The sequence below is a fragment of the Elephas maximus genome, chromosome 6 (assembly GCF_024166365.1).
Source record: "Elephas maximus indicus isolate mEleMax1 chromosome 6, mEleMax1 primary haplotype, whole genome shotgun sequence".
Taxonomy (NCBI): domain Eukaryota; kingdom Metazoa; phylum Chordata; class Mammalia; order Proboscidea; family Elephantidae; genus Elephas; species Elephas maximus.
Window position 1 is genome coordinate 87,975,290 of NC_064824.1, and position 27,879 is coordinate 88,003,168.

The 27,879-nt window shown below is 39.1% G+C and overlaps 2 protein-coding genes across 7 annotated transcripts in view; one reads left to right on the forward strand and one right to left on the reverse strand.

The window, feature by feature from the left end:
* Window positions 1-820: 820 nt before the first annotated feature.
* ORMDL1 (ORMDL sphingolipid biosynthesis regulator 1) lies at window positions 821-12,885 on the reverse strand. 2 transcript variants are annotated; one of them, XM_049887676.1, is made up of 4 exons: window positions 12,767-12,885; window positions 10,823-11,003; window positions 7,123-7,274; window positions 821-2,358 (listed from the first exon to the last, which is right to left on the reverse strand). In XM_049887676.1, the coding sequence occupies exons 2-4, from the start codon at window positions 10,994-10,996 to the stop codon at window positions 2,223-2,225; spliced, it is 462 nt and encodes a 153-aa protein (XP_049743633.1). In that variant the 5' UTR covers window positions 10,997-11,003; window positions 12,767-12,885; the 3' UTR covers window positions 821-2,222. The 2 variants fall into 2 exon arrangements, with proteins under 2 accessions (XP_049743633.1, XP_049743632.1); XM_049887675.1 differs by having other exon boundaries at window positions 12,759-12,884.
* Window positions 12,886-12,956: 71 nt separating this feature from the next.
* PMS1 (PMS1 homolog 1, mismatch repair system component) overlaps window positions 12,957-27,879 on the forward strand; it is a 130,455-nt gene continuing 115,532 nt past the window's right edge. For 2 of the 5 annotated variants that reach the window (XM_049887669.1, XM_049887673.1), the window contains exon 1: window positions 12,957-13,096. Coding sequence is in view for 1 of the 5 variants with exons in the window: in XM_049887671.1 (XP_049743628.1) it covers window positions 26,129-26,138 (10 nt within the window). In the remaining 4 variants the exon portion in view is untranslated. Of the gene's footprint in view, window positions 13,097-26,073; window positions 26,139-27,879 lie in introns of all 5 variants that reach the window. The other 3 variants (XM_049887671.1, XM_049887674.1, XM_049887670.1) reach the window with 3 other exon arrangements.

Genomic DNA, 27,879 nt, shown 5'->3' on the forward strand with positions numbered 1-27,879 from the left:
AACACACCATTCCTGCTTTAGAGACTTAATATCTGTCATTCTCTCTACTGGGAATGCACTTTCCCCAGATCTTTGCACTGCTTGCTCCTTTATCATTAAGGTCTACATTCATATGTCACTTTCTTAGGTAGGATCTTCAGGGAAGACCTTTCTAAAATAGTTCCTCTATCTTTCACCTGCTTATTCTTTTCCCCATAGCATTTATCACTATGTGGAACATGTATTTGCTTACTCATTATCTGTTGCCAAACTAGAATGTAAGAACATAAGAGGAGTGACTTGGTCTGTCTAGTTTACACACTGTATCCACAACACCTAGAAGAATACTTAGCACAGTTACTAGTTGCCATTGAGTTGATTCCGACTCCCTAGGTAGCACAAATGATTAAGCATTGGACCAGTAACCAAAAGGTTGGTAGTTCAAACCTACCCAGAGGCACCTCGGAAATAAGGCTTGGTGATTTGGTTCTGAAAGGTCACAGCCTTGAAAACCCTATGCAGCACTTCTACTACACGCATATGGAGTCAGCATGAGCAAAGTGTAGGCCCTCAAGTATCTACTGATTAAATATTTTTAAAACACTGAGGGGTAAAAGCAGGGAAAATAGGAGAAAGAAGCCGGAATCAGAGAAGATTTCTATCTCTAAAGTTGGTACAAAAAACGTATGCCTTCTGAGATATTTAAGCTTTAAAATGAAGAAAAACGAAGGAACGTTTTTACTTACCTTAATTTTACAAGTTCGTTTGCTTAAAAATAGCTTGAAAATAGTAACTGTAATTTTAATAACTGAATTTGGAAAGCTTTTGAAATAATGTTACACCAAGGAAAATTTTTATTAAAGTACAGATTACCAGTTATTTAAAAATACATGGGTAAAGACAAACATAAAAAAGCAGTATCATACAACTGATTTCTAAACTCAATACTTCTGAAATACAAAACAATGATCATTACCCCCCAAAAGTCATTTTATTGAAATGAGCTGATTTTTAAGTTGTTCTAGAACTCTTTGTACTCCATTTTATTTATCAATATTACTGAGTTTTCCAGTTTTATCCCATAACTTTTTTTTTTTGACACATTCACTTCTCAAAGTAGTATATAATCATTTCTTTCCATTAAAGCCAACAATTATAGAAAGCTTGCCCAAGTCACAAGAATTTCAGTATGGTTGCTGCTTTGGAAATTATTTATTTGAGGTTATCTATACTAAGATCCATGTTATTGAAAAGCAAAAATATTAATGGGCAAAATATGGGGGTTGAAAGTAGGGAGACTTAGAAAAAATGATGTCATCTCTACTGCGGACCAGCTATAAAAGGCTTCATTACTTACTCCGGTACTAATGCTAGAGAAGCAGTTTCTGCCAGACCACAGGTTGGCTACACAGCTGTTCATTTTGTATTTTCTTTTCTAAAGAATGGTAGATTTTAACAATTAAGTTGCTCGACCAAAAAAGCAGAGAACTTTGAATTACTATATACTTTAAATGTTTGAAATAAATTATTTTCTTAACTGATTTAGCAGCCTCATGCCTAGAAAGGCAACAAAACTTAGTTTGTTCCAAAATTAGAAGTCTGACTCAGAGGCTGTTTGTAAGACGCCGGGCTATCTTCTATCACCAATCACTCATGAAGAGTGACCTTCTTGAGCTCAGTAACTTAATAAATGTAAAAATGACCTTGCCCATCAACGCAAAATTTTGAGCCAACAAAACCACAAAAATATACTCATAAGGTAGAAATCGGTATAAAACAAGAGGGTAGGAGTATGTATGGTAAGAAAAAAAATCTATAATAAACTTTTAAAGAGATGATTATGGTTCACGCCTAAGTCTGCTTATAATGACCATGACTGAATGATTGGAAATTTTCTTCTAACATAATTCCCATTCATTATAAACTAAGCTAGTCTCTCACAGATCTCTTTTTACCTTGGATTTATCTACTACACCCGCACTATATAGCCATTTAAATTAGGAGCTGGGCCTGCCCAGCCTGCCTGTAAAGCCTCTCTTCAGAAATATACCAGATGCATTAAACAGAGGCATCTTCTAGTAAAAACCTGCACTTCAAAATGGCATATGAAGAACCAGCAATCGACCCTTCAATGTAAATACCTCTCATTTCACATTATCACAGAAACAGTGCAGTATACTAACTACTCCTTCCTTACAGGAAACTGAGTAGCTGTAAAAATTTTTGTTCAGTTTCAAAACATTTCAATACTTATTAATTCCAAAGATCCGAACACCATGCAGTTGTGGCATTTTGGGAATTAGCACACTCAGGAGAGAAGCTGTATTTAGGATGAAGTGAGTTGGATCATACTTCGTATAGAAACTTGCCAGAAAGTATCTGTAAAAATAAAAAGTTAAGAATACGTGTAACATCCGAATGTGAAATTACTTAGTTTCAAAGAAAATCAAAAGGTAGAAAAAAGGCCAGTGACACATAAATACCTCAATTCGGAATTGTTTTTGAGCACTAAAACAAGAGGAAATATTTTAGTCTGGGTCTAAGTTAATTTGATTTGAGATTTTAAAATTTGTTTAATGAAGGTATATGTACACATTTTGCATTTCTGCATTTATGTTAAATGCACTTAGGATCTCTTAAAGCAGGAGGCTTTCAAACTAGGATTCATATGCCCCCTGAAATTTCCAGTGTAGTTCTGTATTTATATTTCTAAAGGACAGTCTGGATTCAAAACATTCATCATATTCTCAAGGGTTCTGTGATCCACCAAAAAGTTTAAGAACCACTTTGAATACACTAGTGTGTATTACTACAATTCAGTATCTTTGAAAGAAAATAAATACATATGATGGTCTCATTTCAGTATTGTAGTTGAACAGGTCCTTAACCAGTTTAATTGGAAACTTGAAAGACACTTGTAAAATTCCAGCTGTTTTGTTATAGCTGAATGCATGAACATATTTAAAGACATCCAACATCTGAGAATTTGTTTTAACAAGCCTAAACCACCTTTAAGGCTACAAATCACTGAGTCAAAATGTCTGGTCTAGTCTTACTTAAGGATATATCAGAGTGCAGACACAACGTCTGGCTACTAAACAGTCTCCTAATATATAGATGTCTCAGTCATCTAGTGCTGCTATTACAGAAACACCACAAGTGGATGGCTTTAACAAAGAGAAGCTTATTCTCTCACAGATGTCCAAATTCAGGGTGCCAGCTTCAGAGGAAAGCTCTCTCTCTGTTGGCTCTGGAGGAAGGTCCCTATCATCAATCTTCCCCTGGTCTAGGAGCTTCTAAATGCAGGGACCCCAGGTCCAAAGGACACACTCTGTTCCTGCCACTACTTTCTTGGTAGTATGAGGTCCCCATGTCTCTCTGCTCGATTTTCTCTTTTATATCTCAAAAGAGATTGATTTAAGACACAACCTAATCTTATAGATTGAGTACTGCCTCGTTAACCTAACTGCCACTAATCCTACCTCATCGTCATTGAGGTAAGATTTACAACACAAAGGAAAATCACATCAGGTGACAAAATGATGGACAATCACACAATACTGGGAATCATGGACTAGCCAAGTTGATACACATTTTGGGGGACATAATTCAATCCATGACAACAGACAAGATGTAAAGAATAAAATATTATACCTTACTTGATCATAACTAAGAAGTTAGTTACCATATGAGTGTCTAATTACTTTTAGCGAAAGTAAACAAAGTAAGTATTCTGAGTCTTTCCTCTAACTACCATCATTAGTTCCTCATAAGAGAAGATAACAATTTTCTACCTATTAGACAAACTATAGAGTCATAAAATTGAGAATAGACCATATTCCGCAATCTTCACTTTAAATCTCTTTTCCTGCTTTCAAATACTTGAAGGCTGTTTTTATACTTCCTTCACTGAACAAATTATACCATTTAGTAATCTCATTTGATTTCTTAGCATTAATACTAGCTTAATCTATAATTTGGTTTAAGTTGGAAATAACATATCTTCCTGGAATGGCTTTACTTTACAGTACTGTAACACATGTCCTCTTTTTGTCTTTTAACGAAAACTAATTGTGTATACATATCATATGAAAATTACTTGACTTTTACAAAAACCTAGAGAGCCCTCTGAAAGGATGCAAAACTCAAACTGGGAAACAGTTTCATATCAATTACTATAAAGACACCTGTATTAGAAGCCAGGAGTCTAGGGTTTAATCTGGGCTCTTGTCTCCAATTAGCTGTGAGGTCTTGAGCAAGGCCATGCATTTAGGTCTGTTTATCTAAAAACCTGGAAAGCATTGCATGTCCCACCTACCTCACAAATGATGATCAAATAAGAAAATGTGAAAGCACTCTGAAAAATATCAATGCTATATAGATGGATTTAAATGCTGTTTCTTCAGTTATGTAAGCAATATAATCACAGAATGTTTGAAATCATACCTGTGGGTCAAAAACATATTTTTAGAAATATGAAGGTTGTACACAGGTACACCTTAGTTTACTTTTTTTGTGCTAGCTCTTATTGAAAATTTACTATATGCCAGGCTTTATATGTATTAAATATAATCCTCTACATTTTATAAATGAGGAAACTAAGGCTTTCAAGAAAATAGCCAAAAGTCATAGAGCTAGAAAGCGGTACAGCCAAAATCCTTACCTATGGCTGCCTGAATAACTATTATTCTTGTTGCCATATATATCTTTGTTAGACCATACAGATCATTTTTCCTTTGAAGTTAATTTTACATGGGGCCAACCAACTTAAAATTAAATTTTTTCTCAAAGTGATACAGTGCTATAAATATAAGGAAAAAGCCTACTACTTTTATGATTAATTTCTTCCTTCCATTTGAAAATGCCTTACTTCAACATCTATTTAAAACCTACACCTTAAGTCCTTGTTTAAAGGATTCTAACACTTCCAAGATACCTTTCTAGCTACTCTAGACTGCTCTGATTCTATCACGGAGATATCATTACATGTAAGCTATGTGGTAGAGAGTGTTTAAGACATACGTGAAACATATCTACTACATCCCACTCACTGTACTGAGTGTGAGATTCAAAGCAATCTAAGCACTTATAAACTCTTTGAACAGATAAAATGAAACATTTATAATAATAGAGAAATAATACAAACTGGCATAAATGAGGTACATAAAACAATGACAAAGAGAGTTCAAAGCAGGGTAGGATAGGTGCTAAGGAAAAGAACTCACTGAGAAAATTATTTACATCTTGAAAGAATAGTAGAACACAAATATATTCAGAAATAGACACGCATTTCAGATAGAGGAAATTATATGAACAAAGGTATAGAAAAAGTACTACACATGAAGTATTCAAGAAATGCTACTTAGAAGACCTTGACCAGGTGGGAGTCAGGTGAAGATAAAATATTCAGATAAAGTAAAAATGAGGTAGAAACCATCTTGTGGAGGGCCCTGAATACCAGGTAAGAGGAAGAAATAATATGCCAGATAAAAGGTTAGATGCTTTCCACCAGTGACCATCAAGTTAATTCTGACTTATTGCAACCCCACGTGTGTCAAAATTGTGTTCCATAGGGTTTTCAATGGCTTATTTTTCCAAAGTAGATTGCCAGGCCTTTCTCCCAACATACCTCTGGGTGGACTCAAACCACCAACATTCCAGTTAGTAGCCGAGCACGTTCAGATGGGTATTACCTCATTTCTTTCTTTTTTTTCATTTTTATTATGCTTGAAGTGAAAATTTACAAGTCAAGTCAGTCTCTCACAAAAAATTTAAACACACCTTGGTATATACTCCTAATTGCTCTCCCCCTAATAAGACAGCACAGTCCTTCCCTCCACTTTCTTTCCTCGTGTCCATTCAGCCAGCTGCTGACCCCGTCCGCCCTCCTATCTTCCCTCCAGACAGGAGATGCCAACATAGTCTCATGTGTCTACTTGATTCAAGAAGCTCACTCTTTACCAGTATCATTTTCTATCCCATTGTCCAATCCAATCCCTGTCTGAAGAGTTGGCTTTGGGAATGGTTCCCATCTTGGGTAACAGAAGGTCTGGGGACCATGACCTCCACGGTCCTTCTAGTCTCAGTCAGACCATTAAGACTGGTCTTTTTATGAAAATTTGAGGTCTGCATCCCACTTTTCTCCTGCTCCATCAGGGGTTCTCTGTTGTGTTCCCTGTCAGAGCAGTCATCGGTTGTAGCTGGGCACCATTAGTTTTTCTGGTCTCAGGCTGATGTAGTCTCTGGTTTATGTGGCCCTTTCTGTCTCTTAGGCTCATAATTACCTTGTGTCTTTGGTGTTCTTCATTCTCCTTTGCTCCAGGACCAATTGATGCATCGTAGATGGCCGCTTGCTACTGTTTAAGACCCCAGATGCCACCCTCCAAAGTGGGATGCAGAATGTTATCTTATTAGATTTTATTATGTCAATTGACTTAGATGTCCCCTGAAATCATGGTCCCCTAGCCCCCGCCCCTGCTACACTGGCCTTTGAAGTGTTCAGTTTATTCAGGAGACTCATTTATTTCTCAAAGCATCAGCATTGACTTAGGTATCATCAGCTCAATTTTTATATAGGAACAAACCAAGCTAGCTTTTGTCTCTCACAAGGACTTTGAACATTCAATAGGGGGTGGGTGGTCAATAAAATTCTCCTATTTAGTAAAATTAACCTGGTAGTGGAAACCCTGGTGACATAGTGGTTAAGAGCTATAGCTGCTAATGAAAAGGTTGGCAGTTTGAGTCCACCAGGCGCTCCCTGGAAACTCTACGAGACAGTTCTTCTCTGTGCTGTAGGGTTGCTATGAGTCAGAATCGACTTGATAGCAACGGGTAATTTGATAGTGGGATACAGAACATGATTACGTGTTTAGTTTTTTTGTAAGCAAGTTAAGGACAGGAACTAGAATACATTTTACCTGTATATCCCAAAATATCTAGCACGTAATGTCTCTGTATGTATCAGCACGAAAATTAGTTTATTACCAACTTACTGAAAATTTTGCCTGTATTTTTCACTCTGAAGTAGCTACTCACTGATAGAAGTTTTACAATAAAATACTGTTTCTAATTCAAATTCAATCAATAAAAAAGATGTCTTCCTTTCAGCCAATCCTCCTCACACCTAAAGCTTATACCACTTACAAAATTATTGGAGAAATTGTGAAAAACTTCCGTGAAGATGTAAACTGTACTCCATAGTCGAGTTGTTCCCAATGAGTCAGGAGTCTTGCTTTACCCTGGTCAGGAGTTTCAAAAGGTGTTCCTTTCACTGCATGCAAAAATACATACATTCCCTGGAAAACAAGCATGGGGGCATATAATCAATATCAAATAGTCCAAAGGACTTATGGCCCACATGAACCACAGCCTCCTCTAACCTGAGATGAGGGGAATTAGATGGTGCCCAGCAACCACTACCAACCACTCTGACTGGGATCACAGCAGAAGGTCCTAGTCAGAATGGGTAAAAAACAAAAAACCCTAGAGCAAAATTTAAATAATAATAATAAGAGTAGACTTACTGATCTGAAAGAGACTGGAGGAACCCCCCACCCCACCCTGAAACTACTGCCCTAAGACAACCTTCTAACTTGAAACTGAAGACACTCCCAGAGGCCACCTTTCAGCCAAATAATAGTTCAGGTTATAAAATAAACAGTAACACCCATGAAGAATGGGCTCCTTAGAATAATCAACCATACAGACTAAAGGGCAACACTTGCCCAAAATCAAAGATGAGAAGACAGGGAAGGACAAGGAAAGTGGAATAACGGAAACAGGGAATCCAGGGAGGGAATGGGGAGAGTGTTGACACATTGTGGGGATTGCAACCAACGTCACAAAACAATTTGTGTAAGAATCATTGATTGGAAAACTAATTAACTATGTAAACTTTCAGCTAAAGCACAATAAAATGTTCAAAAAATTTCTTTTTTAAAGCGATGATTTCTGGCCACATCAAAACAATTAGGAAAAAAAAAAAGTATGTAGCTCATGGTTACCACTACCAGTTGTTGAGTCAATTCTGACTCACGGTGACCCCATGTATGTCACAGCAGAACTGTGCTCTACCTTTGGGTAGACTTGAGCAGCCAACCTTTTGGTTAGCAGTGAGTGCATTAACTGTTTGCACCACCCAGGGACTCCAGCTCATGATTAACCTTTAATATTTACTCATAGTGAGGAAAATTCTTATTTATTTTAAAAGCTGGTCTAAGAATTTTGTAAAGCATTAATACCTCCAACTGTAGCACTGAATAAAAAAAATTACTATAGGCTTCTACTGTATGGTTCAGAAACATGCAGTAGTTTTTCAAACCACAGGTAACAACTAGGTACATTTTCCCATATTTAAAAACATTCAGCATGCATTTTTGGTTTCAATTAGTTTAACTTAGGTTATCTTTACAAGAAACTTAATCCGTAGTCATGTAATTGCTACATCTACAGTTGGTTAGTTAGGTTTTAGTGTGGCAAATAAGTCAGAAGTTTGCCCACATGGTGTCAATTATCTACCCTTGGTTCATGGCCATATACTGTGACTCAATCCTGGTAAATCAGCTTGAAAACATGAGGGGAGGTTAGTAGAATGGCTTCTAAAATGCCACATGTGCCACTGGAAAAGGGGAAAGTGGGCAACAATAATTTATTTAGTAAACACTTAAATAGGTATTTAGACATAAAAAAAAAAAGAAAATAAAAAGGGGATAAACTGCTAATTATAAAACTATGACAATCACATGATAAAAAGATGTTGCCTAGCAGTTTAGTGGTTTCCTGGAGGAGGTAATAGCTGAGTATAGCTTTGCTGGACAAGTAGAAATCAGCCAGGTAGTACAGAAAGGAGGGAGGGGTATTAAAATAGTGGAAGAAGGCTAAGCCAAAACAAAAAGTTTGAAAGGAAATTAATTTTCATTACTGTTAAAGTAGAGTATGTGTTTGGAGATGGTAGAGATATAATTGATTCCTTTTCTGCCTCTACAATATTACTAACTGGTTTTGTATGCCACACAAACTTTGGATTTTACCACATACGCAATGGGAAGTTGTTGTAGGACTTAGAGCATGATTTCAACAGACATGCATTTTTAAAATACTACTCTATCAAGTTGGAATGGAGAGGGTAGAGTAGCAAGGAGACCATTTGATCTATTGGAGTAATCCACTTGAGAAGAAAATGAGGGTATGAACTATAGCAATGCCAGTGGGGATCAAGCTGAGATAGTAAATCAATAAAAGTCAGGGTTTTGACTAAATGAATATGGAACATACAGGAGGGAAGGAGTTATCCTTAGAGTGGCCATATGTCCCAGTTTGGCTGGGACAGTTCTGATTTACACCTATTCTCTGCATACTTATTAATAGTAGAGCTCCCTTTTCTCTTAAAAGTCTTAGTTTGGATGACATATTACATTGTAACTTTATACTCAACATTCAGCTATCTGGCTTGGCTAACTGGGCTGACAGTGGTGCCTTTAGATAAAATTAGGAACAAAGTCAGAGGAATAGACTGGAGTTGGTAAGAGACAGACGAGGAATAAGATGAGTTCAATTTGTATTTGTTTGGTTTAGGGCACAGGGTGATCTGGCAATACAAACATGGGCATCATAATTCTAAAGCTAGAAATGGAAAATACGGATGGCAGAAGTAATCTCGGTAGAATATATAGCATGAGAAGAGAGGAAGAAAAGACCCTTGTGAACAGCAACATTTCAGAGAGGAAAAGATAAAGAAGAGCCTGCAAAAGCAAATAGAGAAGATCAGAAATCTCTAGGAGAAAGTGATGCCATGAAAGCCAAAGAAAAGTTTCAATAAAAGGGACATAATTAGTATCAAATATTTTGGAAAAATCAGTATATGAAAACAAATAGTATTTGCTCTACCAAAGCCTATCACATAAAGAAGACTAAATGGACATTCACTTATCATTCCCACCGTCACATCATCCTTATCCTCTTCCAGTCAACTTCAAATACTCTCTATAAGTAACACTAATTTTTAAAAATTCTACTTCTATTACATTTTTCTTCTTTATTAAGTTCTTCATTCTTTGGATACCTTTAAAGAAATATACAATTAATCTAGATTCAATTAAAATTCCTGATTAACTGAATTTCTCCCCTTTCGTTCTACTTTAATAGGCTGTTAATAACAAGAAAAAGCACCACCAGGAATTAAAAAAAAAAAACAAAAAAAAAAACAGGCAATTTCCAGGGCTGCATAATCAGGTCAGTAGAGTTAATCCAACCTCTGATATTTTGCAGTTACCACATAGTACAAGAGAATGATACTCAGCATCAAAAAGCTAAGGTACTATAATATCCTGGGTCACGTAAGATATGATTAAGCTCAACTTTTCTATTTTGAAACAGGAAAGCATACTTAAACAATTTAGAAAGACTTAACAAGGATTGAAACTAAAGGTTTTCATTAAACTCCAGTTAACCAGAACACTTTATTACCACTTCTGAAGCATTCTGGTTAACTAATGTATTATAGTAGCCTGAATTACAGTGTCTTTAATTTTTGCTAAAATGACCTCCTATTTCTGGATTCTATAAAACGAACAGGAGAGAAAAATGCTTTACTCAGAAAAAGGACCCAGTGTTGAATAGTGATAGAAAAAATAAAATTCTATCTCGGATTACAATTCTTCAAAATTAAGTCATATACACTAAAACCCACTGAATCGTATACTTTAAGTCGGCAAATTTATGGTACGTGAACTGTACCTTAATAAATTTAAAAAAATAATAATAAAAAACAACTAAGTCAGGTGTTTGTCTTTCTCAAAAGAAAATCTTAAGCTTTTACATGTTCAGTATAAGATGAAATTCTTACCAGGTTATGTATAATATTTGTTAAGGTCCAAGCAACAGGAACACTGAAGAAAGGAATGCTAAGTAAGACAATATGAAGCAAGCCAACTCCCAGTGCATACGTCAGCCACATACCACGGCTGTTCATTACACGGGTATTTGGATTCACCTCGCTGTGGGCAACTCCAACATTCATGTTTGCTCTGTAGGGAATCAATGAAATAAATCAACACTGATATAACTGCAAACCTAGACACCCCAATTCTGACTTGAAAAAATAATTGTGTTACTAGGATTTTTTTTTCCTAGTTGTTCTGAAATGCAACACACATACCCTCCAAAATATGCTACTTGCAGATGCTGATGAAGGTAGTAAAGAATCCTTAACATCTGACTTTGATCAGAAGACAAACAAGGCTTTTTTTATAGCTCTCTTTGAAAAAATACTTGAAATCCCTTTTCTAAAGCTTGTCTTCTAGCACACTGGTTTTACTAAATGAAATAATGGGCACGAAGACCCCAACTGTAAGAGAAAACCTACATTTTCTTATATCATGATAATGAAAAGCCAGGAGCTAATTTTACCATCAACAGAATATAAAAAAGCAAAGAGATCCAGCCAGTCTGTTCTGAGCAGCCATATTCTTATAATGTAATGTTGGGTCCATAAAATGGTCAGAATTCAAATAATTCTTTTTTAAAACCTAAATCTCCAAGGAGGGACATGATGTTAACATAATGCCGTGGGAATTTTATAAGGCCAAGAGATAATGCTTTTCTCTCAATTCTGCGACGCAATTAGGTATTCAAAGCAATCAGTGTTTCTTCTGAATGCCCCTAAAGTTATTCTTTTTAACTTTTTTTTTCCTTCCCTTTTTAAGTTCAATATGGACACTTAAAAAGAACTGATATCTCAGTTATTTCAATGATGATGGTTGGGTCTAAGAATCCCTTTAAACTGTCCTGAAGAATACTTACCATCCCAGTATAAACTGACCAGTGAGATTAAAGGGGGAAAACAGGCCATATTATATTTGGGGTAGCTCCAGCATTAAAATATATAAACCCTTTCTATTGCAGAACTGGCAAAGAGACATTTCTCATAACCTCATCCAGCAAGTGTTTCCTAAGTACAATGCCCTCCTCTAAAAATCCATGAAGAACACGAATCAAAGTTACACTGAAACGAAACAAAAGCCTCAAATTTACAAGTGTAAATATTTTCTTATAAACATCCATCATTTACCAAACATTATTTTACTGTTATCACACATTATTTTTTGAAGATATATTTAGAGCATGTCACCACTCAACAGTGTTCCCACTGCCGTCGAGTCGATTCCGACTCACAGCGATCCTACAGGACAGAATGGAACTGCCCTGTAGAGTTTCCAAGGAGCGCCTGGCGGATTCGAACTGCCGACCTCTTGGGTAGCAGCCGTACCACTTAACTACTACCCATCTCTGCCTGAATTCAACGCTAGTGTGATACGGGCCCTCCTGCCCTAATTCAGAGAACCTTTCCCAGCAGGTCTACCGCGCTGCGTGCTGGTTTGAGAAGGCAGCCCGCCACTTCAGGACCGGCAAACAAAGACTTTAGTGAAAAATCTCCAGCAGCGACCCCCTCTGGGGAGCTCCCCGCCTACGGTACAGCCCCAGGGCGACTCCCTTTGCAGTCGGAGCTCCAGGGCCAGTGAAAGCTCAGCAAAAACCGCTGTTGCTACCGCCGCAGCACCTCCTCCACCCTTCTCCTCGGAGCTGCACAGCCCATCAGTGCCGTGGCACGACGACAGGGGCGCTGATGGTGAGCCTAGGGGACCACTTGGCCGCCACCGCCACAGACCAGCTAGACAGGGCGCCGCGGACACAGCCCACTTTTCCCCCTTAGGCCGACCTGGGCCAGCCAGCAGCTCCCTGCCAGAGCAAAGCAGTACCACAGCCCTTGCGCGAGTTCGTACCTACTCACCCGCCGCGCCACTCCCTGCGGCCGGGATGTAGGAGGAATAGCCCAGCGGCGCCGGCGTCTCCTCACAGGCCGAATGCCACTGCTCACTACAGCTTGCGGAAGCCTCCCGAACAAAACGCGCTGACAGGGGATTGGCTGCGGGCAGCGCCAATCCGACGTCCCTTCGGAGAAGGCGGGACTAGATGCCGCGCGTCCGGTGCCCGCCCCGCCGCGCGCGCGCGTTGCTAGTGAGTCAGGGTCGGGCGACGCTGAGCTCAGCGGGGCTGCGGGCGGGACGCTGGTTTGTCGCCGCGAGTGGATGGATATTGCGCAACTCGCGCGAGCGCGAAGGTAGTGTTGTGTGGTTGACGGGCGTTATTACGTTCTCGTAGACTCCAGGGCCCTTTTCCTTTAATTTGTTCTGCTTGGAGCGCGAGCGCCGCGGGCCGCTGTGGGCGCCTTACGATGAGGCGGGAAGCAGACCAGCTGGGCTGGCGGGTGCACACACGTGGAGCGCGTTCTCTGAGCGGGTCCGATCTCCTTCATGATCTATTTTGGCCTTTCATGACTAAATTATGTATTAGGCCTTTGCTGCATTCGATTCCCCAGATCCTTCCGGCTTCAAGAGTTAAAGTTCTTATTTACCAGGCAGAAGTTTTAAATTTTAACGTATGACCACCATAACTCATCGCGTGAATGTGGTGTTTTATATTAACTGTACCGTATGCAAGGCCGACCAAGGCACGCGAGGGCCCTAAACAATTGTAATCTGTGGTGCTCTCTCCTCAGTTCACGAATTCCAACGGGATGTGTGAGTTATGTGCACATAAACCTTTACTATGGAGTCCAAGTGACGCAGTGGTTAAGAGCTTGGCCACTAACCAAAAAGTCGGCAGTTCGTATACACCAGCCGCTCCCTGGAAATCCTATGGGACCGTTCCACTCTGTCCTACAGGGTCGCTATGAGATGGAACCGACTGGACCCCACACAACAACATATACATACGTGTATCAAACCCGTTACTGTTTAGTGGATTCCACCTCACAGTGACCCTATAAGACAGTAGAACTGCCTCATGAGGTTTCCGAGGAGCTGCTGGTGGATTCGAACTGCGGACTGGGTGCAGCCAAATTCTCAACTACTGTGTCACCAGGGCTCCATATATACATACGAAACCAAACCCGTTGCTGTCCAGTGGGTTCCCGCTCATGGAACTGCTCTATAGGGCTTCCAAGGAGCGGCTGGTGGATTTAAACTGCCGCCCTTTTGGTTAACAGCCAAGCCTTGTGCCACCAGGGCTCCGATGTATAAACGAGTACATATATATGTATGTGTCTTAGTTTCCCGTGATGTAACTTCTTTTTGAATGCGGCTGTAACAATGACTTGGGGGTGGTGTCTGACCTCCATTAACTTCACAAGGGGGAAGGAAAATCAAGAGCAACAGCCCAAGAATTCCTGTGAGGCAGAGGTCAGACATGCCTCCTCTCTCAGCCATCTTTATCAATTCTGACACTAATTGCCCCTCCCATGGCACACTGTACTTTTCTCCAGGGTTTGATAATTCATTGTAATGGCCACACAGAACTCACAGATAATACTCATGATTATGGGATTTATTAGGGAAGTAACAGGTTACAATTCAGGCTCAGGATACAGTTCTTCCAATAGGACAGCTTCTTCCCAGCTGTGCTCACAGGAAAGCCTCTCCCTGGCCCGCACCTCTGCCCAAAGGCACTCAGCTTTCTCACTCCATGGGCCAGGAAGCCCACCATGCTGTCTCCTGCCAGGCATCTGCTGCTGCTTCTCGCTGCCTTCAATGTTACAGCTCTCCCTCTGTCTCTTGGTTCCAGGAGCTTCTCAGCACAGGGATCACTGGTCCGAAGGACGTGCTGGCTTCTAGCTGTTCTTCCTTGGTGATGGAGAGATCCTCTCTTTTCCACCTCTGGAGTGACTCATTTCAAGCCTAGTGGGATGGCAAAACTGACCAATCCTTTTAAAACAAAAAAAAAAAAAACACAGCCATTCAGTTGATTGGGCCACAGTTACCCTATCAATCAGTCATGCCCAGTCACACAAAAGCAATCCATTGCACCTGAGTGACTGTCAGTGATTGAATGCGATAGTGGTGTATGCCACTTTAGCGAAATGAGAGGAATTGGGTTATAAAATTTTTAGCGAATGCAGAGTATTAAGATTTTTTACTATATACCACATTTTCTACAAAAAAGAATATTGCACATATTCTGCAATGAAGGAAGTGAGTCAGTGAACTGTTATTTCAGTAATCAGTGTTAAATTCTGTTGATGTTCCACAACAAAAAAACTGACTTTCACCAGTTTTGCTTTAAACAGCTCATACTGCAATTTTGATGCTAGTTTCGTAATAAATGCTATACTTATAAATGATTAAATGAAAAGTGTGTCAGTATGTATTTATGTGAAATTGATCTCTGGCATTGAAGGATACTTCTGGAGTACTTCCATCATTTACGTGTTTCTTTCTAATGCTTCTGTGACAGTGAACTGCATGATAATCAGTATTTGGCAATATTCTGTTGTGTTTTCAAATTTTTCAAAATCATCTCTTAAATTATGTAAATTTTAATGACTGGTAGAGATCTGTGCATATCTTTAAATTTACTTCTGAATGTTAGAGAGCTTGACCCGTCTGATGAAAATCCTGCAATACGTTATCCCTGGTAACACAGAAAAGGGCAACCTATCATATGTGTCTAAAACTTAGTAGAATTAATCTTAGTAAGTGGTAAAAGTTAGATCAACTATTTTCAGTGAAATAAGTATAGCTCAATATTCAGTGTGTCTGTAGACTTCTTATCTTTCTATACAGATCAGCTAAGTATTGTTTTAAGGTAATGTATCTCCAACAGATGGAAAACCTATAAAGGAAGACTGACTATTTGTAAGGTTTGCACAGTCCAGTTTTTTGGAAGTAGGTCTCTGGTCCTTCTTCTTAGTCTGTCTTGGTTTGGAATTTCTGCTGAAACCTGTCCACCATGGCTGACCTTGCTGGTATTTGAAATACCAGTGGCGTAGCTTCCAGCATCACAGCAACGTGCAAGCAACCACAGTACAACAAACTGACAGACAAGTGGTGATTATTCCACATAACCAACATAAATACATACTCTAGTGTTTGCATTTTATTGGCAATGTTTTCAGCTTCTCTTTTGGTATTCAGTAATATTTTCTAGGACATCTAGAGTCTGAATGTATAATTCCAGGATTGCAGTCGTTACTATAACATGCACTTCCCAGTATGTATTACAAAGACATTTAAGAGTTGATCATTGCCTAAATATGTTTTAAGAATTGCCCATTGGTGAGTAGGGAGCCCTGGAAGCACAGTAAAGATTTCAGGCTGCTAACCGAAGAGTTGGCAGTTCGGATCTGCCAGGTGCTCCTTGGAAACCCTATGGGGCATTTCTGCACTGTCGTGTAGGGTTGCCGTGAGTCGGAATCGACTTGACGGCAGTAGGTTTGGGTCATCAGTGAGTAGAGGCAGCAAAAAAAATGCTTTCAGACAGTAAGTAGTCTACTGCCCTGTGTCTTACCAAGACTAAGTGAATGCGCAGCACACGGTATGAAAATGGAATATTCATTACGTCCTAAAAATTTCTGTTGCATGCCTTTATAATGCCCTAGCATTGGCAGCATTGTCGTAGAGCTGGCCTCCGCACTTTAGAAAAATCTTATCTTGGGAACTTCACAAATAGTGAAGTACTCGAGCTGCAATTTCTTAACTGATGTGGCTTCTTAAGCTAGTAAGTGTGTTAAATTGCTTGACACGTTTTCCATCTGTTGGAGATACATATCTTAAAACAATATTTAGCTGATCTGTCTGAGAAAGATAATGAGTGGAATCTGCAGACAGCCTGAAATATCGAGTTGTACTTATTTCACTGAAAATAGTTGACTGAAGTTTATCGCTTATTAAGTTTATTCACACATTGTTTTAGGCATACATGATAGGTTGCTCTTTCCTGTGTTACCATATTTTGAGATTTTACGTGCTAAAAATAGATCAAACTGAGCAACAAGTTCAAGTAACCTCAAAAATTTCCATTTTTTGGGAACTCAGACACTTAATTTTTCCCTCGAAAAGATAGTCCACATTCAGCCATTGTTATAAGGACAGCAACAGTGCATTGCAAAACAGCTTTCCAGTGTTGACATTGGTCATTAATTTATGTTTCCAGTTCATGAGTTAAACCAGAACCATGTCTTTTGGTTTAAATATGGCAGCATACAGTCTCTGTGAATTTAACTGTTCTCTTGTTTATCGATCATATTCAAGTTGTGCCAATTACAAAATCCATCCATATCAAATTGGGAGTTAAGTGATTTAGAACTGAATGGTTTGCAGTATACAAAACAATGTACAGAGCCAACTGATGGATAATGCACTAGCCACTCCTTATTATAATTTCACCATTTTGCACCCTAGAAAAATATTCTAGCTACAGACCCTTGTTTGTTTACCATCCAGAAATTTCCGACACAAATTTTCAAACGGTGCACTCTGATGTTGACAATCACTTGGCCGTGTTTCAATCTAATAATTTATATCATTAGAAGAAAAATCATTCCACAAAGCAGGATCTGTATTTCTGTTATTTATGGGGTCTGCAGATTCAGCAGTTTCAATCTCTAAAGTAGTTCACTTTCTACACTATTATTAAATTTTTTCCTAGAACAAGGAAAAACCAAACCAAACCCAGTGCTGTCGAGTTGATTCCGACTCTTAGCGACCCTATAGTGACCCTATAGGACGGTAGAACTGCCCCATAGGATTTCCAAGGAGTGCCTGGCAGATTCAAACTGCTGATCCTTTGGTTAGCAGCCGTAGCACTTAACCACTATACCGCCAGGGAAGGAATGGACACAGAATTTGGAGCAGATTCTGTTATATTCGTATTGCTGTTAGTAATCTCAGCACTAGTAGTACTAGTATGATGATTTGCACCCATTAAACTCGAGCATTCAACGGAAGAAGTCTCTTCTGATTCATTACGTTTTAAAACGGAAATTTATTTTGGAATTGTCTTTAGGGATTCATGAATCCTTTTTTTTTTTATGTTTTTTGAGCTTTTATTTTTGTACTCCATTTAGTTGTTGCTGTTTCATTTTACCGGGATATAAAATTATGTCACTTCTTAAATTTGGTTCACTGTACTAAATAAATTTGAATAGTTGAAAATAAGTAGAATTTATAAAACAAGTAATATTTAGAAAAAAATTACATGCAAATTTGGGTGTTAACACAAAAATTTAAATTTGAAAATTAGGAATTAAAAAAATGTATTTGGACCATGTAATTTCGTTCTTCATGTCTGAGAAGGGCAAAAAGAAATAGTACTTACAGGAAATTCGGAAATAATTTCATTTGTTTGTTGTACGATGCTTGTCGGTGGGCCCTTCTCAGATCTCCAGGAGTGTTTTTCATCTTGAAATATTACTTAAAAACTGAGCACCCACTTTTTGTCCTTTGATGCGTCTTCACAGTTCATTGGACTACAGCTGATACCCGTTGGTGTGAGAGCAATCGCAAAGAGCATGGTATAAATACGAGGGTATTTTTAATTTAAAGACATGTTTTGGTTTGCTTTGCACAGGACAGGACCAGATACATCACGAGTCACGTAGCTATAGTGTCGCTGATATGTTCTTACGAGGTTGACCAGAGAGAACTGAATGTGAGGTTATACCTAATTGGTTCGAAATGAAAAGGAAAATATAATTGTTATTGTATACCAAATTTATAAAATATGCATTTTATTTCTTTTTGGAATTGTTCAACTCTCATATTTGGAGATAAGTACATAATTGATGTAACAATAGCACCACTTCTCAACGAGCAGGTTTGTTTTGTGAGTCATAACAGTGTCAGTCAGTTTCTTAAAGTCAGTCTGAAGAGAAATAGAAAATATAATACATTTACATAATTTTTGTTATATAAGTATTCATTTATTTCCTTGAATTGTTCAGTTTCCTTACATGGCAATACATAAATAACAAAATAAATGTAATGTTCTGATAAACGCCCTTTGTTGCCTTTCTTGGAAGATGAATTTGGAAACACACTTATGTTGCAAAACAGAAACATTTTGCATAATAAATAAATACTGAATTTTTCATCCTTTAGTATGCCTAATACCTCGTTTATTAGCATGTAGAGTAATATCAAGCACAATACAATATAAAACAAAACTTGATATGTAAATTCAAATTTTTTGTGTTAGATATTAATATTTTCAGTATTTTTTGAATGTTTACTATGCTAGTACTGTATTGAATGTATGCTGCATTGTGCCCATGTGTATACAAAACATATTTTAAAGTTATAAATATTATTGTTTACAAAACTTAGGACGTAACACTGTACCTAAATGCTGTACAGTTAAAAAGTTGTTGTTGTTGTTGGGTGCCATTGAGTCGGTTCCGACTCATAGAGACCCTTTGCACAGTAGAACGAAACACTGCCCAGTCCTGAGCCATCCTTATAGTAGTTATTATGCTTGAGCTCATTGTTGCAGCCACTGTGTCAGTCCACCTCATTGAGGGTCTTCCTCTTTGCTGCTGACCCTGTACTCTGCCAAGCATGATGTCCTTCTCCAGGGACTGATCCCTCCTGACAACGTGTCCGAAGTATGTGAGACCCAGTCTCACCATCCTTGCCTCTAAGGAGCATCCTGGCCACACTTCTTCCAAGACAGATTTGTTCGTTCTTTTGGCAGTCCATGGTATATTCAATATTCTTCACCAACACCACAATTCAAAGGTGTCTACTCTTCTTCGGTCTTCCTTATTCATTGTCCAGCTTTCGCATGCATATGAGGTGAATGAAAATACTGTGCCTTCGGTCAGATGCACCTCAGTCTTCAAGGTGACACCTTTGCTCTTCAACACTTGGAAGAGGTCCTTTGCAGCAGATTTACCCAATGCAGTGCATCTTTTGATTTCTTGACTGCTGCTTCCATGGATGTTGATTGTGGATCCAAGTAAAATGAAGTCCTTGACAACTTCAGTCTTTTCTTCGTTTATCATGATGTTGCTCATTGGTCCAGTTGTGAGGATTTTTGTTTTCTTTATGTTGAGGTGTAATCCATACTGAAGGCTGTGGTCTTTGATCTTCATTAGTAAGTGCTTCAAGTCCTCTTCACTTTCAGCAAGCAAAGTTATGTCATCTGCATAACACAGATTGTTAATGAGTCTTCCTCCAATCCTGATGCCCCATTCTTCTTCGTATAGTCCAGCTTCTCGTATTATCTCAGCATACGGATTGAATAGGTATGGTGAAAGAATATAACCCTGACGCACACCTTTCCTGACTTTAAACCAATCAGTATCCCCTTGTTCTGTCTGAACAACTGCCTCTTGATCTATATAAAGGTTCCTCATGAGCACAATTAAGTGCTGGAATTCCCATTCTTCACAACGTTATCCATAGTTTGTTATGATCCACACAATCGAATGCCTTTGCATAGTCAATGAAACAACAGGTAAACATCCTTCTGGTATTCTTTGCTTTCAGCCAGGATCCATCTGATATCAGCATTGATATCCCTGGTTCCACACCCTCTTCTGAAACGGGCCTGAATTTCTGGCAGTTCCTGTCGATATACTGCTGCAGCCGTTTTTGAATGATCTTCAGCAAAATTTTGCTTGTGTGTGATATTAATGCAATTGTTCTATAATTTCCACATTCAGTTGGATCACCTTTCTTGGGAATAGACATAAATATGGATCTCTTCCAGTCAGTTGGCCAGGAAGCTGTCTTCCATATTTCTTGGCATAGATGAATGAGCACCTCCAGCGCTGCATCTGTTTGTTGAAACATCTCAATTGATATTCCATCAATTCCTGGAGTCTTGTTTTTCACCAATGCCTTCAGAGCACCTTGGACTTCTTCCTTCAGTACTGTTGGTTCCTGATCATATGCCATCTCTTGAAATGGTTGAATATCGACTAGTTCTTTTTGGTATAATGACTCTGTGTATTCCTTCCATCTTCTTTTGATGCTTCCTGCGTCGTTTAATATTTTCCCCATGGAATCCTTCACTATTGCAACTCGAGGCTTGAATTTTTTCTTCCGTTCTTTCAGCTTGAGAAACGCCGAGCGTGTTCTTCCCTTTTGGTTTTCCATCTCCAGCTCTTTGCACATGTCATTATAATACTTTACTTTGTCTTCTCTAGAGGCCCTTTGAAATCTCCAGTTCTTCTACTTCATCAATTTTTCCTTTTGCTTTAGCTGCTTGATGCTCAAGAGCAAGTTTCAGAGTCTCCTCTGGCATCCATCTTGGTCTTTTCTTTCTTTCCAGTCTTTTCATTGACCTCTTGCTTTCTTCATGGATGATGTCCTTGATGTCATTCTACAACTCGTCTGGTCTTCAGTCACTAGTGTTCAATGCATCAAATCTATTCTTGAGATGGTCTCTAAATTCAGGTGGGATATACACAAGGTCATATTTTGGTTCTCGTGGACTTGCTCTGACTTTCTTCAGTTTCAGCTTGAACTTGCATATGAGCAATTGATGGTCTGTTCCACAGTTGGCCCCTGGCCTTGTTCTGACTGATGATATTGAGCTTTTCCATTGTCTCTTTCCACAGATGTAATCAGTTTGATTTCTGTGTGTTCCATCTGGCGAGGACCATGTGTATAGTCGCCGTTTATGTTGGTGAAAGAAGGTATTTGCAATGAAGAAGTCGTTGGTCTTGCAAAATTCTATCATTCGATCACCAGCATTGTTTCTGTTACCAAGGCCATCTTTTCCAACTACTGGTCCTTCTTTGTTTCCCACTTTCGCATTCCAATCGCCAGTAGTTATCAATGCATTTTGATTGCACGTTTGATCAATTTCAGGCTGCAGCAGCTGATAAAAATCTTCTATTTCTTCCTCTTTGGCCCTAGTGGTTGGTGCATAAATTTAAATAATAGTCATATTAACTGGTCTTCTTTGTAGGCGTATGGATATTATCCTATCACTGACAGCGTTGTACTTCAGGATAGATCTTGAAGTGTTCTTTTTGATGATGAATGCAACACCACTCCTCTTCGAGGTGTCATTCTCAGCATAGTAGACTATATGGTTGTCTGATTCAGAATGGCCAATACCAGTCCATTTCAGCTCACTAATGCCTAGGATATCGATGTTTATGCGTTCCTTTTCATTTTTGACGATTTCCAATTTTCCTAGATTCATACTTCGTACATTCCAGGTTCCAATTATTAATGGATGTTTGCAGCTGTTTCTTCTCATTTTGAGTTGTGCCACATCAGCAAATGAAGGTCCCGAAAGCTTTACTCCATCCACATCATTAAGGTCGACTCTACTTTGAGGAGGCAGCTCTTCCCCAGTTATCTTTTGAGTGCCTTCCAACCTGGGGGGCTCATCTTCCAGCACTATATCAATGTTCTGCTGCTATTCATAAGGTTTTCACTGGCTAATGCATTTCAGAAGTAGACTGCCAGGTCCTTCTTCCTAGTCTGTCTTAGTAACTTGATTGAATTCATTGCAGTGGTTGACTTATTCTAGTTCCCTTGCTTTTGTGCATCATCTGGAACTGGAGTTCCTATTTGTTGTTTGCCAGGACATGTGCAAGAGCATACCCTTGTGTTTGTATCATGGCAAAGAATATTGCTGGCCCTCCTGGCTGGGGTTGCTGGATCAGCAGACGTGGATGTACAAGCCTGTTCTCTCAAAATGGATCAGAGACCTGTTATCTATTAATGTAATCCATCCTAGCCCAGTAACCACTTATGTTGAATACAGTTGCATATTGGGTGAATGAATGCACCAAGAGTTAAGACTTGACAACCTACCCCTACCTCATGTTTATCAGAAAGAAATAGCATACTAGCCGAGATGAGAAGTTCCAGTTGCATGGGAGGGGAGTGTAGGAGACAGATGTCAACAAAGGCGTTGAAGCAGTAGGGGCTCAGATTAAACGACCTTGCACCTGGGCACCTTTGTGACCTTGCGAGAACTTTATTTCTGGCCAGCACTTTTACACACTGGAGCTGGTATCCATTACATTTAGTGCCCTGCCAGTTCCCTTCCACTGCAGCATTTGCTTTTCCTTGTGTCCTGCCTGCTTGGCATCTGTGGGTCTTTGCTTTGGACAGATGGTGCTCCTGTTTTATTGATACCCTAAGCATGTGCTTACCTTGCTTATTGGGTAATCTGTCCCTGTGTTCAAGTAAACTGCTCTCAGTTAACCACAACTTTTGCTGTTGTTATTCTGGGTTTATCATAAGCTGAAGACAGGTACCTGTATTACATTCTGAGGAAATTTTGTTGTGTGCCATGGAGTGGATTCTGACTCATAGAGACCCTATAGGACAGAGTAGAACTGCCCCATAGGGTTTCCTAACCCACTAGCCACTCTGTGGGATAAAGATGTGGCAGTCTGCTTCCGTAAAGATTACAGCTTTGGAATCCCTGTGGGGCAGTCCTACTGTGTCTTACAGAGTTGCTGTGAGTCAGTATCAACTCAGCAGCGATGGGGTAATCTTATAGGAGCAGATCACTAGGTCTTTTCTCCTGCAGAGTGGCTGGTGAGTTCAAACCACTGATCTTGTTAACAGGCTAGCCTTCACCATTTCGCCATGTAGATACCAGTAATTGCCCTTCTTACTTGGAAATGAAGAGGAAAAATCTTGATTAGATTATTTGGAGCCATCTTTGAAACTGAATTTCTTTTACTTTGGAAGTATACAAAAAAGTCTGAAATTTGTATTGCTGTAATAACTTTCAGCAACATTTAGAAAATAACTTAAAATGTTAGCCATCTATATACATGTATCTTGCCTTCTGTTGGTTCTGTGAGTACAGTTGGGTGGCGTTATTATTTTCTTTAAATGATTTCTTTGTGTTCTCTCTAAAGTCTATGAGTTCTTTGATACCTGCTTCTTTTTTCGGTACACCTGTCATCCTTAACTGACTTACATACTGGTCATGAGCATTGTTTCCAGAGTGTTCGTTTCCCTCTCAGCAGGTACGGAAGACTGACTACCCTAACATCCTCATTCTATGCTGTGACATGTAAACTTGACATCAATCCATCCTCCCTCCACAAGAGGTCATTTGGTACACATAACAGTTCAATTTTTAACATACGCCAGAGGCTGTGCGCGAGAGAGGTGATTAATATCAAATCCTTGTCCTCAAAGAACTTAGTATCAGGAGGAAGGGACAGATGAACAAATAATTAACATACCCTTTAATGAGTTAGAAATAGGGAAAAGGTGCTGTTGGAGAAGGGAAAAGAAGCTTGGGGGAAGAGGTTATACTTGAACTGAATCCGAAGGAATGGTTAGAAGTCACTGTAGAGAGGTAGAACTGTGTGAACTGAGGAAGGAGTGAGTTCCATCACAGGAAGAGAGACAGGTATATAGCATGATTGGCCTAGCGTGCATGTGGGGAATAGTGAGATGAGATCAGAAATTGTTAGGGAGTTTGGACTTTGGTTAGCAGATGGCAATCTTTATAAAATTTTAAGTGGGATAGCAACATGATGAAATTTAAATTTCAGAAAGAACCGCATAGCACCCTTAAAGGTGGTTAAGATTAGAGACAAATATCAATTAGTGGGTTATTTCAGTAGTTCAGGGGAGAAAGGGAGGCTGAACAGGCATTAACTGTAGGTCTAGAGAGAAGATGACTAGTTTGAGAAATGAGTGAATAGTAGGATAGACAGTTCGAGGTGGAAGGATGCAGAGAGTAAGGAGAAAGAATTTCTGGGATGACTAAAAGATTTCTGATTTTGTCGTGGGTGACTAGATGGAAAGTGGTCAATAGCTTGGCCTTCAAATAGAGTAAAATAAAGGGAAAGAGTTTTACGGCAATGGTGACTTACTGGGAAGGGGACACTTTTCCTAGTGTTTACATGAGCACAAGGAAAGTACTGATAAAATTATTTTTGGTGGTCATTCATTAATTAAATATTCAATAAGTGCTTGCCAGGAATGAAGTACTATGATTGTTCTTTGTGGCATCCAGAGATCCATAATATATAATCTCCTGCCTTCAAAAGTTGTACAATTTAGGACAGTGTGATAAGCATCCTGTGAGTAACCCAAGCCAAGTGCTTTAGGAATGTAGGGAGAGGAGGGATCATTCCTGGATTCAGTGATCAGAAAGAATAATGCAAATGGAATTGGGTCTAGAATGATAAGTACGATTGCATTAGGATGAAGTAAATTGTTTTGTTTTTTAGGAGTGCAAACAGGGGCAGATTGCTGGCAAAGGAGTATTGAGGATTTTGACCTTGGTGTTTGAGAACAGTGTATTATTCAGAGAAGTAGCAAAATCAAGTGGAAGGCATGAGGGGAGGATCAGGAAGATAAGTTCTGTTTTACAAATATTTATTTCGAGGTATCAGTAACACCGATTATTAGAAATGCCTGTCTTAATTTGGGAAGAGAGTGATCAGGCTCAAGGATATAGATTTAAGTGTTATTCTGTAACTGAAGCTTTGAGAGTAGATAAGGTATCTAAGAAGAGGGGAGAGAGGCTGGGTACATTTCTGGGAAGTGAGTGAAGAAGGCACAAAGAGGTCAAAGAAGTATAGATGGAAAGATAAAAAATTAGAGAATATTATCGGTCCTGTTTCAGGGAGATCAAGGAACATGGGTACTGAGAAAAGGATTTGTGATTTAAGAGGTTATAGCAAAACTTTACGTGAACAGAATCCTGACGTTGGTTGTGGTATAAGCCATTTTGCAAGGGCTTTAAAGGTGAGTTGTTGATAGGAAATTGATAATGCTGAATATAGAAAACTTTTCTAAGTTTGATCTCCTAAAGAAAGGAGTAAAAAGATTATCACCAGGGTGGTAGGGTTGAGGGAAAGGTTTATTTTTTATGCTTTCAAGACCAGATGCCTGTTGGGGGAGTGGCTCAAGACGCTAGGTGAGAGTGTTAGCTTAGGAGAAAAGATGTTGACCTGAGACTGGAGGGAAGGAGAAGACTATGGGTAGACATGCAGACATTTTAGGAAACTGGAGGGCAGAGTGGGGTGGGGGAAGTTGTGTGTGTGTGTGCGCGCGCGCGTGCGTGTATGTGTGAGAGAGTGTGTGTGTAGATAGAGTTCATGCTATGGATTGCCTTGATCTTGATAACTAGAAGAATGAGGAAGTTGGGGGTGGAGTTAGGGATATGTGGGGGAAAAAAGAAGATTTGGAAAAGGGATTGTAGAGAATTAGATAAAAATGAAAAGATTGATAAGAAGATTGCTCAGAAGCAGTGAAGATTAAGTTGAGGCTAGGCTTAAACCCCAAAGCTTGACTGATCACTGTTTTTGTTTAGATCCTTGTGGTTTTCAAACTAAGGTGGAACACTGCCTGGACCCAAGCCTACTCTGATGTCCAGCCGTAAGTTAGCCCCTGGAGGTGGGGGTTGGATGGGGGAGTTGTTCATTTTAGAGTTTAAAAAAAAAACGAAACACGTTGCCATCAATTTGATTCCGACTCGTAGAGGTACTCAATAACTCAATTTAGTCTAAGTACCTGGGGATCTTTTAGCATTTATGTACCAGTCGCTCTAAGTTCTTTATTTGCATTATCTTATTTACTTCTCACCACAACCACATGATCTCATTATTATCCACATTTTATAGACTAGGTAACTAAGGCTTAGAGAAGTTAATTTTCCCAGAGTTAAATAGTTACTAAGTGTAGGAGCTTGTATAGAACCAGAGTAGTGTGATTTCAGAGCCTTCTCTTTTAATCACTGCAGTATCCAGTGATGTCCAATAGAACTATAATGTGAGCCACATATATTATTTTATATTTTTGTAATAGTCACATTAAAAAAGATTAAGAAATGAAATTAATTTTAATAATACCCATTATACACATTGTTGTCGAGTTAATTCTGACTCAGTGACCCTAGAGGACAGAGTAGAACTGCCCCATAGGCTTTCCAAGGAGCAGCTAGTGGATTAGAACTGCTGACCTTTTGGTTAGCAGCCAAATACTTAACCCCTGGACTACCAGGGCTCCAATTTTAATAATATATTTTAAGTAATTGGATATATCCAAAGTATCATTGTAGCATGCAACCAATATAAAACATTAATGAGATTTTACGTTTTTTTCCTACTAAGTCTTTGAGACCTTGTGTACATTGGCACATCTCAATTTGGACTAGCAACGTTCCCAGTGCACAATACCCCCATGTGGGTAGTAGGTACCACATTGGACAGCACAGCTCTTTACCCTTAGATCTGAGGCCAGTTGAGGAGAATATTGAGGATGCCTCGTGTTTGTGACAGCACTAATTTGTATGAATTTTACAGTGGAGTGGCCTGTCTGCTGCTGCCCTGATTAGGAATACCTCTCAGTCCTCAAGAGCCACAAATAGCCATTGAGAGGTAGTTGTTTGCAGCTGCTGTTCTTAAAAGTGGATACCCCCAAAATTAAATATGTGGATTAGGTAATTAGAGAGTAGTTGTTAGTACTAGAAAAGAATGTCCAGCGTTCCTTTATGTAATAATCTCTCATTATAATAAAAAACCCAAAAAACCAAACCCAGTGCCGACGAGTCAATTCCGACTCATAGCGACCCTATAGGACAGAGTAGAACTGCCCCATAGAGTTTCCAAGGAGCACCTGGTGGATTCAACTGCCGACCCTTTGGTTAGAAGCCATAGCACTTAACCTCTACTCCACCAGGGTTTCCCTTATTATAATACTGAACATTTTATAGGCCTTATTGTTTACAGATGCTTTCTTACTTGATCTTCCCAACGAGCCCGTGAGGTGTTAATCACCATTTTTACAGATAACAAAGCGATTTTACAGAGGAATATAGATGATTTACTTAAGTTTCTGTGTTGTAAAGACGAACCTCAAAACCTGTTTTTAGACTCTGGTATGTTTTTTCCACTGTGCAAATCAGCTTGAGTAAAGCAAAATACAGCTATATTTATGAATTGTGTCCAGTTAACACCACTCAGAACTCAGTATGTTGACCTCTTCCCAGAAATGCATCCCTTCAAATCCTGTGTAATTGTCACCTACGTTCCATTCTTGCTCAGTTATTGAGTCTTACTTTATATGACTTTGCTTGCCTTATGTCCTATGTTGCCTCAGAAAGAATCCGAAATTGACA

What these genes read in the sequence shown, in the direction of transcription:
- ORMDL1 (XM_049887676.1), bottom strand. Translation starts at nt 10,996, where the DNA reads ATGAATGTTGGAGTTGCCCACAGCGAGGTGAATCCAAATACCCGTGTA. An exon ending in CAAATATTATACATAACCTG is followed by an intron (nt 7,275 to 10,822) that starts GTAAGAATTTCA and finishes CTTGTTTTCCAG; the next exon opens with GGAATGTATGTATTTTTGCA. An exon ending in ACAATTTCTCCAATAATTTT is followed by an intron (nt 2,359 to 7,122) that starts GTAAGTGGTATA and finishes TTATTTTTACAG; the next exon opens with ATACTTTCTGGCAAGTTTCT.